Genomic DNA, 18,023 nt, shown 5'->3' with positions numbered 1-18,023 from the left:
AACCAGAATTGCTCAGTAGTCCCAGCAGAATCTAGTTCAACGTTTATTACTCATCCATCAGACAGGTAACTATCTTCTTTGTACAAACAGGATTCTTAGATGACAGTAATTTACACAGTAAGGGATGGAGATTTAGTCATGTGGTATACTGGGAAGTAAATGTGCTCACAGAAGAAGACTTGTGCAGGCAGGTAAGGATAGAAAATAGGTGGTTTGCCAGGGGGCCTAGATATTGAGTACAGAAGTAGCGTGGAAAGCTGCAGGCTTCCTAAGAACAGAAGAAACCCTCAGTGCTATTATTGTGACTGTACTGCAAAGTTAGCACAGGACATTTGCTGTGACCACTGGCGTGACCAGAATCTCACAGGGAGAAGTTCAGCTTGCAGAAGCAAACTCGGTGCCAGTAGTACAGGTTACCACAGTAACTGTCATGGATAGACTGGCTAAAACTAAGGACACAAAGCTGAAAAAGAGAGGAGGAAAATGTGGATTCAGTTTCCAAGCAAAACTGGTTATTACCTGAATACTTACAGCTCCTTTCTTCTGATCTGAAAAGGCCATTTCTAAAGAAGGTGATTATATACAGGAAACATTCAAATTCAATCTTTACTGAATACCAGAGAAACTATTTAACCACTGGTTAAATGTTAGACTATGAGACTACTACCTAATCTAAGATATAAATCTTCTGACAGAAAGAACCTTATTCTACAAGAACATAAAGCTTAGAAAGCAAATTGTTCACCACACACTGAAATAGCTTGGTGTGCAATATCAAAACCTAAATTACAATCAGATGTTATGTTTGTTTTGCAAGTAAGCAGTTTTATGCAACGCTCTCTATCCCCCTGAGTTACAACAGCCCTGGAAATCTTCCACAAAGGGTGCGAGCAGGAAATTCACATCTCACTTTGCGGAAATTAGCTGCAACATACTGAAAGAGATGTGGGCTGATAGATCATTATTAATTTAGATGGTGCCATGGAACTGCCATACTAATGCACTGACATAAAAGACAATCAGAGAATATACTCCAGAGCTCAAACAGAGGTCTTCAACCTCATTAGGCTGTTTTCAGAAGCCAAGAGTCTGTATCGCAGCAGCACAGCAGAGGTTGCACAAGAGGAGTTTTCCATACATACGAAAAAATAAATCATTCTTGATAATTAGTTTGCAGCCTGAGCTACGCGACAAACAGCCTTTTAAGAGCGAGCATTGATGGTATATGACCATGTTCAGACAAGACAGTTTTTTGGAGTAATTGCAACAGTACTATAAATCCCTCGCCATCAGTGAGAATGGCAGAGAGGAGAAGGCATTTGAACTTTGCACAGTATTCACTGTCACCAGTTTTCAATCTTAATCAAATACTTCTCCCCTTAACTCAAGAGCAGGACATAACAATGTCATGGCCTCTTTGACAAACTATCATTTTCCTATTTCTTCTCCCTCCTTCCCTCCCCTTCAGAATTTAACTGTGTCAAACTCTGGAATAAGAAGGATTTAAAGACTAATGAAAAGGGTTATTTCCCCCTTAGAACATGCAAAGAAAATGCATTTTACAGCTAAGTTGGTTGTTTCTTTTCTTCTCCCTTCAATGTCTTTTATGCACAAGTTGAAGCCCTTCTCAAGCAAACCTCAAATACAAATTCCCAGCAGTATCGCAATTAGGGTCCAAGTAAACTTGTTCTGCAAAGACACCATCAGGAACTTGTAACTATACATCTATATACATTGTACAGTACTGTGGTAATCTCCTCAATCACGTTAAACACAACTATAATAAAAGAAACAAGACTCAAGCAGAACACTGAGTCAGCATGATAGCAGGATAAACAGTGTGTTTGTTGTTACAGGCTGCGTATCTGGGACAGAGGATATGTAGCACTCAGTAACAGATTGCCAACAATTACACCATAGTCTGACTCCAAAACTTGCAATGCAGAGACAAACCGTGATTTACAAATCTAAAACTGTGTTCCAGCTACAAATTACTGTATTTACCTCATGGGAAAGAGGTAACACACAGAGAGAAAATAGAGATCCACTCACCTTGCAGCCAGTGACAATGTCATGGCCCCAGTAACTTGGTGCACATTTGTCACACATCTCTCCAACAGTATTGGGAGGGCAGATACAGCGGCCACTGATGGGATCGCAGTTATCACCAAATCGTGAACACTCACAGGCTTCATGGGAGACAGAAAAAAATAAAGCAGAGGAAAAGTTACCCCTTTCTGTGACACCTGGACAGCAGACCCCCACAGGGTTAGGATCATTCCACCAAAGACTTTACTGTACAGCAAACTCTCAGTTATCTGTGGACATAGTGGGGAGGAAAGGGACAGTAAACCCAGAGAAAACAAGACCAGGAGCAATGCAACACAAGTTAACTGAGGTTGCAGTAACTGCAATGAGAACAGAATGGTAAAAATAAAGGCACCAACTGTGGAAGGGCAGAGACCTCTGAGAAGGTTCACTCCCACAACACGGCTGTATCCTTTCTAGGCCCACACCGTCTCATGCAAGAAGCCACCCAGCTGCCTCTGAGCCCCCTGCACAGGGACCTGCCATATATTTAACCTCTCCCGCAAATCTGAGCCAACCTCCTGAAATTTCTGCAGCCTTAAACAGACTTTTCTTAAAGGGCAAAAAGGGTGCTTCGGTTTCTTTTTCCCATTCGACTCCCTTTTTTCAGACTACATGTACTCTGCCTTGGGAAGACATCGACAATGTGTCTCTTCACAGAAAACTGGGATTCTTTTCAGATTTTACCCAATTAAAAATACTCCGGTTTTGGAAGTGGTTCCAAAAGTGATCTTTGCTCTTAAAGCATTATTAAGTGAACAACTCATTGGTTGCAAATGCAGATTCAAGGTATGTAAGTGATAAGTAGTTATGGGGCACAATATACCTGATTGCTTGGAGGAACAGAACTGGTGCATGGTTATGGTCATACCCCTGCGGTCACAACAAAAGCATCGCAAGCAAACTATGACTCTCTGTGAGATTATCTGTTCCTTGGGGTGTTTAGAGGGCAGTAACATAATGTTCATTGCTGAGGGCTGTATTTATGTTCATGTAAAAACAACTCTATGAAATACTTCAATTCAGAGTAAAACTAGAAAATAAGAGATGTGCAAAGATAGAACTCAAATCTACAGTTCAAATAAGAAGTGACCTTTATTTTTCCCCATCAATGCTTTCAAAATAAGGTAACTGATGCAAAAAAGACAGCACATTTTGCCTCCATCATGCCAGGAACAAGATGTTTTGCGTGCTACGTAAAATCTTTTGACACACTGGGATGAGTATGTTTCAACACACATGTCTCATTGGGAGACCGAGGCTTTCGGATGTGACAGCTGTTCTATTGGGTTGCAGTTCCTACACAAAATCGGTTCAAAAGGCATGGAGGGGAATAAAGTGATACAGGAATGTATTTTTACATTTTTACTTTTATCATTATTAAAAACATTATGGAAAAAATACAACACATCTGTTGCAAGAAATGGTGAAATAGAAATATCTTTTGTATCTTTGCTGCTAGAATGTCAACACCATCTGATGATGCTTTAGGGGTTTTTTTTAGGCTTTATGTTTTTTTATTGCCCAAGAAAAAAAATCAAATTATATTCCCTTTGGATAAACGCTAGATAAAAGAGGTCCAATATTTTATTCAATGCTTAACTGTCACTATCGAAGTCATTTTTGTGCACTTTCTTCCTAGCACAATTTGATACACTTTTATTAAATTTCTGATTTTCTCTGTGATTCATAATTTAATTCCTTTTTTTGTCATTTGAAGGAATACATAAAAAGCCTGCTAAAAATAAGTGAGGAAAAACCAAGCATTTTGAAAACAGAATTCCTCTCCATCTGTTGTATGAACTTTGGAACTTCTAAAAATCTGAATTTTCTGAACATCTTTAGCTGTTTCAGTGTTTTAAAATATTTGACGACCACAGGCAGATACATTTCTATTTAAAATGTTTGGATTTAAACTACTTTCCCGTTTCACCACTGTTCTTTAAACTTTATCATTTCATGTTTTAAACTGTGAAATGTCAGGATAAGAGAGTAATCATTAAGATATTCTATATTTTTTACCTCCGTATTTGTGCTAATAGGTCTAGAATTGCAGTTATCACGTGAATTTTATTTCAAGCTCTCTCATCAGTAAGCCTGGGAACCAATCTTTCCCTTTTCCAAGGTACCAATGCGTTCAAAGTTTTCAAGATGATAAACATATTCTGAGCCCTTCCTTCCCATGGGAAACAATACTGTCATGTTTTCAAATAAGATCTATAACCCAGCCTGGCTCAAGGTTTATCAACGCTACAGCTGAGATTGAATTTTGCTGCACAGATGAAGGTCTCGAGGTCTAGATGCTCCTTCCATAAAAAAAGGGGGTAAAAAAAGGCAGAGTGCTAGGCTTGCTGCTGCTGCCATTCCAGATGGGAAAGGAGAAGGAATAGGATACTGGACATGGTGGTCGTTGCTTCTGCCTGGAGAATAACAGCAGCAATACCCTTGGCTTTATAGCACTCTGCTATCAGCAAAGAATGCTGCGGAGCCATCGCCACTCTGGTGTCCCAGCTGCCAGCCACACTAGATGACTACCTACATTTTCCATAATCGCACCTAAATGAGTCTATGAGACTCTAAAAATACGGTTCTATTAGCAAGGATGGATATTTCCCTGTGAAGAGACCTGTTGATTAGGTTCTTTTCGATGTAGCAGTCTGTACTGCTTTAGGGACAGGAAGCATCAATTTCAGTGTTTGACCTAATGCCCAAAAGGACAAATGTAAATGTAAAGAAGTGGCTGGATTTATTTATGTCTGATGCTAGAGTTTCAGCATCAGAAAAATATATTTTTCATGGGTTTGCACAAGGGACATAGTAGAGAATTTTATCTGAAGATCTTTTTGTACACAGAAAGTGTACAAATAAGAAAGATCATAAATATTACTGTATAGAAATTTACTAAAAAAGGATCAGCCATGTAAGAACAGTGAAAAGGTCTGGGACAAAACTAGAAGCAAAGGGACTTAAGGGACCTTGGTGTTTTATTTTGGGTTGGTTTTTTTTTTTTTTCCCCCATTCACATCCCTTCAAGCAGATGTGATTTAGCAAGCACCTTAATCAGACTTACGATGCTCTTACCATAAGTAAATTACAGGAATTTCATAGGAAATTTTGGGGATAAAGTACCTGGAGAAAAGGACATTCCTGTTCCTTCTAAACATGGTAGATTAGCCGTAAACTGACCCCAAAACGGCAGGAATTGCTTGGCTTTTTAGTTCTTGCCAATCATCATCCTTGCAATTGACTGATTTACAGGGCTGTCCATGAAAACACCAACCTGTCAGGCAATCCAAAACCAGCCAAACTAGAATCTTAGTAACTAATTAAAAAATAAACAAATACATATATCTGCAATTAGCTACAAAGAATTTACATACGAGTACAGCCTCCTTCTTCAAAGTTGTAAAATCCATGAGCACAACGGTCACACTTCTTTCCTGTCACTCCAGGCTGGCAATAACACTGTCCGTCTCCATCGCAGTCGAAGGACTTGGAACCAAAAGAGTTGCAGTTGCAGGGAACACATCCTCTTGAAGACTGTAAGCCAAATGTTTCAGGCTGCCAAAGACAGAAGAAGAGCAGTTAGTACATGGAGTGATTACCAGGAGAAAAGCGGAAAAGGTGGGAGTGTAGGGAGATCAGGGTGGTTCGTTCTTCTTCATCACTTAAATACTACTTGTAACAGACTGAATTATAGTGGTAAAAAACTGGGACAAGTGCAGTACATACCCTACACAGATGAAAAAGAATAAAGATTTCACAATGTTACGTGATGCTATAATGAATGTTCTGCAATGTAATATATTTCCTATGAGGTTGTGTTTCCATAGACAATTCCCACAAGAAATGGAATGTATGTCAGCACCATATACATATCTGTGTCTGGGTTGTAAGATTATGTCAAGCAGAGTTTGTTGCTAAGAGAGGGAATGCAAATTCTTAGCTAAGAATGGAGACTGATTCAACTGGAAGGTCTCTGAACAACTAGGTTTTATCTACCAGGGGCAATGTCTGTATACAGTATTCTGTAACTCAAGGGCATTTCTTTTGAATGATACTCAAGAATAACTTTAGAAGAACATAGATATAATGTATTTGTTTACATTAAAAGCAAATAATGGTATCCATTATCTATTTTTAAGATTAAAACTTTGTCTTCCAGTTAGGTCTAAGACTAAGATAGAAGTAATTGATGAGTCTGTTTCTCTTTTATTTTCATTCTTTGCTTTCTTTTTTTGCATTGAGTACTGTAAAGCTCCTACAGAACCAGAATAGAAGTTATCAACTATAGTAATAAATTTCCTTCTTAACTCCATTAGTGGAGTGTGAAGAGTACACTTGTAAAGAAGCGAAGACACATGGTCATTTGTATACTGTAATATGGAGTTCTGCATGAAGCTTTTAACCAACAGACCCCATGGGTTTCACTGCACCAGGTAAAAGAGGCCCTTAGGAGCAAACCATACTTGATATTAAAATTCTGAACTCGGTCGTGAGCTAGAGTGACTTAAAATGGGAGTACTTTTCTACCTTTTTTTTCAGGTATGCTGATTTTTAGAGGATATTGAAATCCAAATCATATCATGAACTTCACTTGAAATTGATCTTACAATATTTGATAGTAAAAAAATAAAAAAAAAAATCAATCAGAGACTTCCCTAGGAAAGCAAAACGCTAAAAATGAGATATTAAAAAGATCACTGCTAATGAATATAAATGGAACAAAGTGGAAAATATTTACTTTTACAATCTGCTGTGTGACCCAGGTATGTGGTGCTAGATTTTTACCTAGTATACATAAGTACAGATTTTTCAAGTCAGTGGAGCTGCACTGACTCGCGTTTCATATGGGCTTGTTCCACAGTGGAACCCCTAACTTCTTGTGTAGGTGAATCCCCAGAGACTTCAGCAGGTGTCTAGGTAGAAGTCCTGAAATCTGATCTGTGAGGTAAATATTGAAGTTCCACATTCCCACAGAGAACCTGCTGATAGGTATCAGAATATAGGACCACACCTATGGTCAGAATTTGGCTTGAAGAATCATATGAACCTAAGAAAATGCTTCATTGCACATATAATAAAGACTTACACTCACTTTCGTTTCCAAATTCTATATTGAAATGTTTTGCCAACTACATACTTCTGCATGACAGAATACAGTGTATCAGAGAGAAAGAAATACCCAATTAAAATTAAACTCCAAGATTCAATTAACTACACAGTCTATCTCCAAAGATTTATTTTCACAGGAAGAAACGCACAGAAATGTGAATAAGCAAAAATCTCAGGGCAGACATTCAGATTCGTGCAGTGAAGTAACCAATGTACAGCATGCAGCTTAGTTTTCAACAGAAAGTTTGGTAGGATCTAATAAACTCTGTTTATAAGGGTGAAAGCCAGAAAAAATCTGATACACTAGCACTCCACACTGCGTGAAGGAAGAAAAGATCACTAGCATGCTGGGTTGTATTCTATGATGAGCTTTGCACAGTCAAAGACATTTTGATCAGTCATGCAAACTCCCACGATGAACCCCCAAGCCCTCAGCAAAGCTTGTTTATACACAGAAATTCGAAGAATCACATTTACTGAATAAGGGATAAGATCCTGGATAACAATGAGAAAATACAATGAATTTTCTGGATATGTTATTATATTATGTCCCCGTATCAGTGTAGGTCAAGTGTTTGTGTGGGCAACACAGGTTATAGACATTAAATGTGTAAAAACTCGTGTTCTCCAAGTGGATCCATATAAGTAAATACGGCATGGGTCCCCGAGTCTGGCTGAGGAGCATAAACACTGCTAGGTATTTTCCAGACTGGGTGTGATAGTGTGGAGGTTCTGAGTCACAAGCAAAACCTCCAGCATTCCTAAAACACTGCTGTGTTAGAAGCAGTTGTGTCACAATTACTTTATTTTAGGAAATAAGTTGCTTTGTTGGTATGTGGTAAACAATGAATACTTCTGTCATTTTGGACATTACATTCAAATAATGGGCACTTGACCTGGTTAAAAATGGCTCAGATAACTGGTCATATTCACTAACGAGAACTTTTAAGACCAGTTATGTTTGATATTTCAAGATCAGATCTTAACACTTTGCCTCTAGGGCTGATCCTTCTCGCAAACTCATTAAGCTTTTGTTTCTTGAATTGGTAGAAAAGGAAGTATTCTTCTGCTGAAGTCCATGAAAATTACATCTACATTTCGTACATGCTGCTGCTGCTGGTGCTGCTTTTGGACTTATTCCAGGATTTTACTTCTGGCCTATGTTGTCATTTGCACGATGAGAAGCCCTAGGAGTGGGGAAGTATCCCAAAAGGCTGCCTGTCTTCTGAGCCTATGTATTTCTCGATAATTCTGTATACTGTTGCATACTACAAAAAAATATCTGTGGGAGCTCCAAACACAAGCAAATGTGAGATTTCAGCCCATGCAATGCACACAGTTTGATTACCGGAGTAGCAGGCCGGTAAGCACCCCGTGGGCACCCACTGGCACTGCTGACGCCCCACCTCCGAGGGGGGACTCGGATCTGCTGACTGCTTCGTGCATTTTCTTTCAATTTAGGCACCTGTCTGCTGATTTCACAGCGTCTGCCCACAAATCCTGATTTGCAGATGCATCTTCCTGACAGATCACATCGCAGTGACATGGATCCTACAGCACTGCAGCCACAGGGTATACAAAACAGCTTTTCTGGGGCCCAGAAGTAGCTGGGCTTTAAGAATGAAAGGTAGACACTGTTAGAAAATGAAGATAAGAAGCTACAACAAATAAAAGAGTGCAGGAATAAAGATAATAGCAAACACAGTAGTAAAAAAAGATTAATCCCAACCAATGGCCAATATTGTATCATTGAGCTTGACATATTTTCTGCGTGTAATCTGTGCACATTCCATCGATGTCAACAATTTTTCTTTGAATTGACTCTTTAAATACCGTTGAAAATACATAGCGAGCAAACCTTGTCAGAAATCATGCAGCTTACACAGGGTGAAAATGATCCTTGTGATTTCTGCAGAATTATTGATGTGCTTTGAATTACACACATGTAGAGGTGTTCTGAGGACACAGGCCTAAACCATGAGTCCTCACCCTGAGCTAGAGAAACGGGCAGCCAGCTATAACATGTTCCTTAGCTGCCTAAAGAAAACTCCGTGAAAGTTCATGAAACACTGTTTTTTGCAGTGATTTATACGAAAGCAAAACAATGTCTAGGCAAAAGACACTTTCACAAAAAAATAATGCATTATTTGGACAACACATGAAGAATGCCTAAGAAAAAACATAAAAGCAGAACATCCACAGCAGGAGTAAACTAGCATTCTGCTTTTTTTGAAAATCACATGGTATCAGACATTTAGCAACTTTCTTCACAGAGGGATGATTTCCCAGGGCTGCAATATTTTTAGCTTAATTTATTTATATCAAACACTCATGATATAAAGTCTACATACCGTATATAAAAATGTACTTCTACGTACAGTGAGGCTTCAAATATATTCATTGTATACAAATGCAAGATTCTGCGTTTTGTTCTAGAAAAACTTTTAGAAAACATTTTAAAAACATCCATTTTACCTTTCTGTACATAAGAACAACCCATATAAGTTCTTTAAATGAAAAATGAACCAAAAAGGAAAACTATCCAAAACCAAAGCATATTCAGTTATGACAAACAGGAAAAAAACCCGAAAGGAAACGTTTCTTGTCACTCACCTTGCAGACATCACACCGGCGCCCAATCACGTTGGCTTTACACTCGCACTGGCCTGTCCGAGAGTCACAGATCTCAGAGAAGGAGCCATTGATGTGACAGTGACAGGCTGCAGAGGAAGAAGAAGGAGCTGTTAATGTGTTTCCAGAAGCTTTTGCCACCCTGAGAAATCTAGGAAGGCCTGAGTAAAGCAGGAAGGTGTCACTCCTATACGCTGACAATGGACACGAACCTACCCATATTAATGTGGAATTTTGCTCCAAATTACTGCAGTGAGAAATTTTGCCCCAAGTTCATAAACAAATTGTTTTATAAGCTCCTCTCGGATCAAAACAGGATGTTTAAGGCACATTATCAAGTAAATGCCCCAAAAATCAGAGGAGGCAGTGCGGCACTGAGATTTTTTTAAAAAATAAAAGGTTACAGACCCTTATAGAGGGTGTGCATGGGATTTAGCTATGGCAGTGGGAGTATTACTGCTCCTCCTGCTGGTCCTGCTGCCCTGGAGCCCAGTCCACGATGATGTGGTAGGGAGGAGATGTTGGCAGGCTGAGGACCCAGAAGGTCACCTCCACGGACCTTGATATGGGGACAGTAACCTCCTCAGCCCCCCAAGAGCTCCTCCACATGGGTAGCACCCAGGAGTATGGATGAAAAAGAGACAAAGGATTATCTGCTTCCGTGACTTTCTGGGATCTCTGCCTCAGCAACAGCACCACAGTTCCCAGAGGAAACGTAACCCAACTGAGCAGCCTAATTCATCAGAACGCTCTCTTCAGGATTTAAAATGGCAATGAAAAGGAACTGCTGTGTCTTGAGGAAAATAACAATGCTTTTGTCTTCTAAATTCTCACGTTTTAGAAGAAGAGAATTTTTTTGAAAGCTTTCTATCACCCTTTATGTTTTTTGACCACAATTCTTTTGGCATGCAGAGATTAGGAAAACAATCCCTTTGGCACCCACAGTAGAGAAGAAGGATGTGGTGGGGTGTCACAGGGACTATGACCATACAGTCATCAATTCCATCAGCGTGAGCTGGTTCCTGCACATCCTTTTTCTTCTCAGAGGGGAATGAAACCACATTTCTGTGTTGATTATCAATGTACTCTGTAAACCAGCACTCCGATCCACATTTTGTCTTCCCGTACTGCCTGGACTACATGTGTTGGTCTTTTTCTCAACATGACAGCTTCATTTAAAGAAACACTTAAAGAGTCTGAACAGTGAACACATGGTGGTCACATACTTGCATGTCACAAGGTGCCATTTGAGACAAAGCAGTTATATTTTTTTCTATATATAGACTATTACAACAAGATCTTCCTCATTACTTTATTGAACTTGCTATACTGTAAATGGAAAGGATTATTTTCTGTTCTTCTCCCTGCTTTCGAGGTATTCTGCAGAAGTTGCTTCTTTTAAATGTAAGCGACTTTATCGCTTGCCAGTTTTTTCACGGCCTTATTTCTCAAATGTTTGCAAAGATGACTTATATTTGGGAATAATTAGCAAAAATACTTTGGGATCTCTTATCAGTCTGGTAACACCTTCACAGATTTTGATCTCTTTCTGTTTTTCTATTTATTTAAAAAATGTAAACATTTAAAAACACTTCCATTGTAATTAACATCACTTCTCTTTCCTTTTACTCTCATTTTTCAACACTGACTGAATCCATAATTTACCTGTCATCCTGTACACAGCCCTCCTACCATACTATTTATATTTTAAAACTGCTGACACTCCAAAATGTACACAAAGACGAGTGTTACATATATACATTTTGAGTATCTTTCTAATTAAAATGGTCAGCAATGAAAGATGATACATAAGCCCAGATTCACAAAACTATGACTCTCAAAGCAAATTAACAGTGTTTCACCGCCGTTTTTATAACGACCTCAAAAAATAAAGCCTGTCTTATTTGAATCGTTTTGCTTATCAGGGATATGACACCACAAGAATCAAAAAAAGGAAATTTACACTGATTTTATAAACAGATGAGTTTGTCTTATTTATATTATATATTACTGCAAACAGCATACCATGTATTCTTAACTCAGCCTCAGATGACCGAGTGCAGTACAGTGGTAAGGCGGAATTTGGATGTCAAGACTTTGATTGTTTTTCTTGGCTCCAGCAGTACATACATAAAGAAGAAACATACAGTCAGCGCTATTCATCTACTAAACTGCTACTCAATGTGAGAAATTGCAGTTATCTCACCTGAAGCCTTCCCACTCATTTACCTCTACTGGGAAAGTTAGCTACCTCAAAATGGTTGCTATAATACAATACTACTGTCAGAGAAGTTTGCCTTATTTTCTCCCCAAATGACACTAGTCAAGACCTTCTCATTCTCTTTTGATTTGTATAAATATTTATATGTGTGTATTTATAACTGACCTACACACTTATTCACCTCCAACAGTAGTACCTATGCACAGGCGCATAGGCAGACTTGAATATTTGCTTTAAATCATCTCATGTCACTTAGCTCTATTACCATCAGCACGATCTCCAGGTATTTGCTGCAGTACATCGTGCTGTTTTCACACCAAAAAACAACCTACGAGAGTCAAATCAAATAAGCCTAGGACATTTATTCAGTGTTCTTAGATTTATTATTTTATGCAGACACACCAAGAAACTCAGAGATGCTATAGTGATATAAAGTTGTACTGTCATTTGAAACAGTTAATGCACATGACAACTGCACTGTACTGAAAAAGAGCAAGAAACATTTCCAACAATAATTTGAAAGCAAAATTCATGCTTTGCAATACTCTTAGATTTGGCTTTTTAATAAGGAATGAAATTGAAAACAACAAAGTAAAGGCACAGTCCCTCTGATATTGTAGCTGCAGGGCAAACTTCATGGAAGTCTGCAAAGGAAATAAAAAAATCATATGCAAAAAAGAAAACCCACATGAAAGACAGAGAGTAGATGAATACAAGGTAACTGTGAGCACAAGGCTATGAATACATTAGGGGGCTCTCCTTGCAAGTGATACTAACAACAAAAGCAAATGTGTAATTCTACATTAAATATATATTTATTTTTAATGTTTTTTCAATTGTATGTTTTCTGAACTCTTCTCATATTACATCTCTTTCCCATGCAGCTGCTACTACTGTAGAAACATTCAAAGCAACAGTCCTCTCAGTGCCTCAGGAATGTTGACAAGCTACTGGAAGCTATGACTTTTTTAAAATCACGTTACACACTTCACACTGTAACTTATATGACATCATTCATCAGGAACTGTTTGTTAACTCGTGCAAAGAATATATGTGCTTGTCCAACTTTTATCCAGAATTGTATAAAGTAGGTACGGGAAGAATTAACACAGGTATATGTCTTCATGGCTATGTACGTTTATTAGTCTTAGCTGAGAAACCTGATGATGTTCTGTATCTCACTGGCTCCCACGCAGTTCTAGGTGGTCCAACAGAACTTAGTACTGTCACTGTCAAACTGCAAGCCATTCAGAGAGCAAATCCTGGAATTGGATGCCAGTGGCTCAGACTTCCATGCTTGCAACACGTACTGCAGAAATGGTCCCTGTGTTCCTACACACACAGTGAGAAGATAATGGCCCAGCTCTTTTACTTGCATATTTTTATCCTAATATAACACCTTTGTACTCAACGGAGTTGCTTTGAGTTTATTCCAATGAATCAAAAAGGATTAAATCCTTGTGATGGTGAAACAAAGTGCTCTGCTCTTTCAGGAAAGATTGTAAATCTGCTGTATTCCATTCCTCAGAATGGGGTGGAAGGGTATGTGAAAGATGTTTTTAAGTTAAAAGCATTTGTTCTGCCTAATAGCTGCATTCTGTATTGTCCCAGCAGCAGCTCAGAGAGCACCACTGCCTCCTGCAGAAGCAAAAGCTCCTCTTCCTACCAAGTCTTCCATCTGCTCTCCGTAATTTTTTGCAGTCGCTATGTGGAAGAATGAACTGGGGCCCATACTTAAACAACATGCCACCACTAGCTGAGAAGTGGTAGCTTGTTGCAGTGCCAGGTATCTTCATCCAGAGCACCTTAGAAAATTTGTCAGGGGATTTTAGACTCTGCTTTGCAGGAAGCAGAAGAATCTTGCCCTGTAAAAGGCAGCAGCTCCCAGCACTTGCTGCAGTCATGTAGGTGGGACAGAGGTCACAAGGACTGTCAGGCTCGGACCCTACAGTAACTGAAACACCACTTTCAGCACCAGCCTTACTAGTTAATGGGATTTCCCCGGATGCTTTATAGAATTTTTAGTGCATCATTTTCATTTATTTGCATTTATTTTTGTAGATCTGACATTTAGTATAACCTTTTGCATCCATGCAATCCTCCACTCTCCCAGGTTTTTTCCATGTCTACTTCATTACTGCTTCAGGTACAGTGGGAAGTTTTTTAATAGGGTCGTCTTTCTATTTACTTTAAAGCCTCCCTTTCCAGATGCAGATTCAAGTAAAACATTATTATAACTAGAGGTGTAAGTACACTGTATCATTCTCCTGCTCACACATACAGAGGCACAGTCTCCCTCTCAGGAACACAGTTATAGGATGGATCAATACTGTCAGCAGCAGTAAAAGTTCATGACTTACGTTGACAGTTCCTTGCATCAAGAGCATCACCAAAATATCCATCAGCACACCTCTCACAATATTGGCCGGTTGTACCTGGCTTGCATATCAGGCAAGCACCAGACAAGCTGTCACAGCTGCCAGGAATGGAGAAGTCAAGGTTGTCATTACACGGGCATGGCTGGCATGATCCCCCTGGTATTAGAGGTTGTCCAAAATAGCCTTCTGCACACCTAAGGTAAAAGACATCACCAGTTAGGACTCTTAAACAATCCTCTTATTAGAAATATTTCATTTTGTTGCCTCACTAATCACCAAAAATGATTTCATCTTCTTTCAAGTATTTCTTAAGCATCTTTTTCCTCTCTCCCTCCTTCTTCTTTTTAACAGCACTGTAGATACAGTACCAGCTGAAATCCTGCCAGTTCTGCTAGTAATTAGATTTCAGTGGGAGAAAAATCTTGTCACTGGCACTGAAGACGAGACAAAGCATAATAAGAAATCTGTCTATTGGCACACTAGAGGAATTCAGGTCCATGTTAGATAGGCTTTGTATTTCAGCACATCATGCCTAGATGTTCTGTACTCATTTACCAGCAAGCTTGATGATTTTTTCCTTCTACCTTAAAAACTTGTTTAGTTTAGAAAAACAGGTTTAGAAAGTATTACAGACATAAATTTGTTTACCTGCATGATCAGATTTGTTTAATTAATGGATTGCTAATCTCTGTGTATAGGCAGGTAACAAAAGATTATTATCACAGGAACTATGTTGGTGTTTACTATACCTTTCAGATTTTAACAGAGATGCTTAAAAATATCACCTTCTTTTCCACCTTGCCCACCAGCAATTTCCTGTGAGTACCACGTAAAACAGGTTAGCGAATCTGACCTAACATGAGGGTGTATTTAAAGCAAATTTCTACTTGCCTCACAGCCTATTTCCTATTTATATTCTGGTCTGCTTTCCCTTTCTATTCCATTTGCTCCCACTTCACAATAAGAGCTACTTGTAGATAGGGAAAGAAGAAAAATTGCCCAGTTCAAGCTCATTAAGTTATTAATGTGCACCTCAGATGAACTCCAATTAGTGTGAAGAAAACAGAAAGTATGTAAAACAAATCGCATAAATCAATGTTTCCTACTATTTTAAATTCGGTTCGAATGCAGTTCTAAAGTACAGAGGTATCCTCGCTGTGTTGTAATAGTATTGGATGGTCTGGTCGAGCAAGGATTTTTGCATACCATCCTGATACGGGAATGCTGAGCTCCACTATGCCTTCACTCTTGTCCCTTTATGCTCATCGAGTTCATCTTTTTCCTTGCATCCATAATATCTCATGAAGTTCCCAACTGCATCCTAGACAAAGCCATCTAAACACTTAAGTATTATTCAAGAACATTAGCAAAGATGACTAAGTAGGAAATCATAGCTGGATCTAATTGAACAGTTTTTTGTGCTAAGATATTACACAAAATAGGATTTTTTCCATTCTCTAACAATACCCATAATGCAGACTGTAGATGAATAAATATGTATAAATAGTCCAGTGGTTTGGGTGCATCTAAGCAGTCAAAAATATGAGTAAAGTTTTCACAACCTAGCCCACTGTGCTTTACTCCTTTGGCATAACCATTTCTTACAATTATCTCCTCATAGCAACAATGCATCAAAATCTCATCATTAGAATAATTCAGGCATTTTATTTACAGAACCTGTCACGAATGCAGACATGCATTGTACCTCCTTGTATTACCTGCAAAGAAATAGATATTTTTTCCTTGTATGGAGGATATCTCAGCAATCACAAAAGACTGATTTTTAGCTTATTTTTGTCAAAACAAGTTGGCTTTTTTTCAGCGACAATATCTCAGTTACAAAGGCCAGGAACGTCTCAATACGTTACAGTTAATAGCCATGTTTTATCAAAGTCAAAGAATAACTGCATAATTTATACAGTTATCTTCTTTTACCTGAAATGGATGATGCATGAAGTTCATCCATGCTTTGCTGAGTTCTTTCTCACTACTGGCACATTTGTCATAAATCTGTATCTTTTGGTACTACCAACCTATTTGATTGCACTTAATGTGTATTCATTTTCCTCTTTCATTTAAGGGTTAGTTCTGTATCTGATAGCATTCATAGAAACTTACCAAGCACTTCAGGGAGAAAAAATACCTCAGGGATTTCTGAGAAATGCACTGCTAATAATTTCCTTCTATTAGTAGCAGGAGACCTTGATAACTCTTCATATTCCCATCAGTTTACACTTTGCTAATTAAAATTAGCAAAACCCACTACCATCACATAGCTATGTTTTACTTATATAAATACATAACCTCAAATCCAGATTCAAGATGATCATGAAAGTAGGGGTAAACCAGTTAAGCTTAAAAGAAAACTGTGTGCATAGACCTGTGTGTAAATTCCTCCACATTTTCTCACCCTTCTTGCAGGGGAAGATTAATTCACTAATTCCATCTTAATTCCCTTAAGGACATTTCTACGTCAGCTACTCTTCTCAGATTCAAAGTATTACATGTTTGGCAAGGTTCGTATTAAAAAAAAAAAAAAGTATGTGGCATAGAAAATTACATTTACGTATTACACAAAGTACATATCTAAATAAATGACCACTAAGTACAACTGAACACCTCTGAGATGAAAAAAATAAACAAAACCAGGAGTAAAAGCAGTGAAGAAAGGCTGTTTCCATATTTTTCTTTCTTCCTCTATGCCCACCTTTACTCTCAAATGCAGGTGTGTCTGTGACTGACACCGTTTGTTTTTATTTGGCATAACTGGTGCCAAATACAGGACTACGACATAAATATATGTGTATGTATGTGTACCGGATCTGGCTAGGATGGAGTTAATTTTCTTCATAGAAGCCTGTATGGTGCTGTGTATATACATATCCATGCACACAAACACAGGTCTATTGTATACACTTCTTTCTATTTACTGGAAAAAAACAAAACAAAACAAAACTTTGAGATAGAGTTAATTTAGGCTGTAAGTCCAAACAATTCAAAGCCTGGAAACACTATTTTTACAGTTGCTTTGAAGCTTATGTGCATTCAACCTGTGTACAAAATTGGGCAAAAGCTCTGTGGAGAAACAGTTTGTGAATACAGAGTTTAAAAATCTTAAGTCAGGTGCACAACACAGATGTTATTCTTGTATGATCAACCATAAATCTTGCATTTTCTAATGTCAGAGTGCCTACTTTGCAAGCTGTAAACAATCCTGTGTAACACATTTGTTATATCAAATCTCCTGAACATTTGACCCTTTTCCCATCAGCACTGCAATACAGACTTGTACTTCTGGCACTAGAGGAAGAATTATATTAGCTAGAAGGAGCAGCAGGTTGAAGCCAAGGGACTCACAAGGGACTGTGGCCGGTGACATCTGTGCTGGACCTGAAGAACGGGGGCAGGAAGGACACAACCCAGCTCACCCTTCTCCTCTCACTTAAGTTACACTGACCTCTCATCTGCCCTTCTAGGAGGAAAAGGTCACTGGAACCATATTCATAAATGAAGGAGCGCTACAGGAGAAGCTAGACTCTCACACATTTTCCTTCCTTTCCCTAAAACTGTGTCCTCTTGTCTGTATCAAG

The 18,023-nt window shown here is 38.6% G+C and overlaps 1 protein-coding gene across 5 annotated transcripts in view; it reads right to left on the bottom strand.

Moving 5' to 3' along the window:
• LAMA2 (laminin subunit alpha 2) overlaps window positions 1-18,023 on the bottom strand; it is a 361,287-nt gene that overhangs the window by 123,310 nt on the left and 219,954 nt on the right. For 4 of the 5 annotated variants that reach the window (XM_065632757.1, XM_065632758.1, XM_065632759.1 and 1 more), the window contains 5 exons: window positions 14,416-14,627; window positions 9,817-9,923; window positions 8,552-8,815; window positions 5,469-5,649; window positions 2,053-2,189 (listed from right to left, as the gene is read on the bottom strand). In XM_065632757.1, the coding sequence (XP_065488829.1) occupies window positions 2,053-2,189; window positions 5,469-5,649; window positions 8,552-8,815; window positions 9,817-9,923; window positions 14,416-14,627 (901 nt within the window). The remainder of the gene's footprint in view (window positions 1-2,052; window positions 2,190-5,468; window positions 5,650-8,551; window positions 8,816-9,816; window positions 9,924-14,415; window positions 14,628-18,023) is intronic. The other variant, XM_065632761.1, reaches the window with a different exon arrangement.

This window comes from Caloenas nicobarica, chromosome 3 (assembly GCF_036013445.1).
Source record: "Caloenas nicobarica isolate bCalNic1 chromosome 3, bCalNic1.hap1, whole genome shotgun sequence".
Taxonomy (NCBI): domain Eukaryota; kingdom Metazoa; phylum Chordata; class Aves; order Columbiformes; family Columbidae; genus Caloenas; species Caloenas nicobarica.
This window is presented reverse-complemented; position numbering and strand designations above follow the sequence as displayed.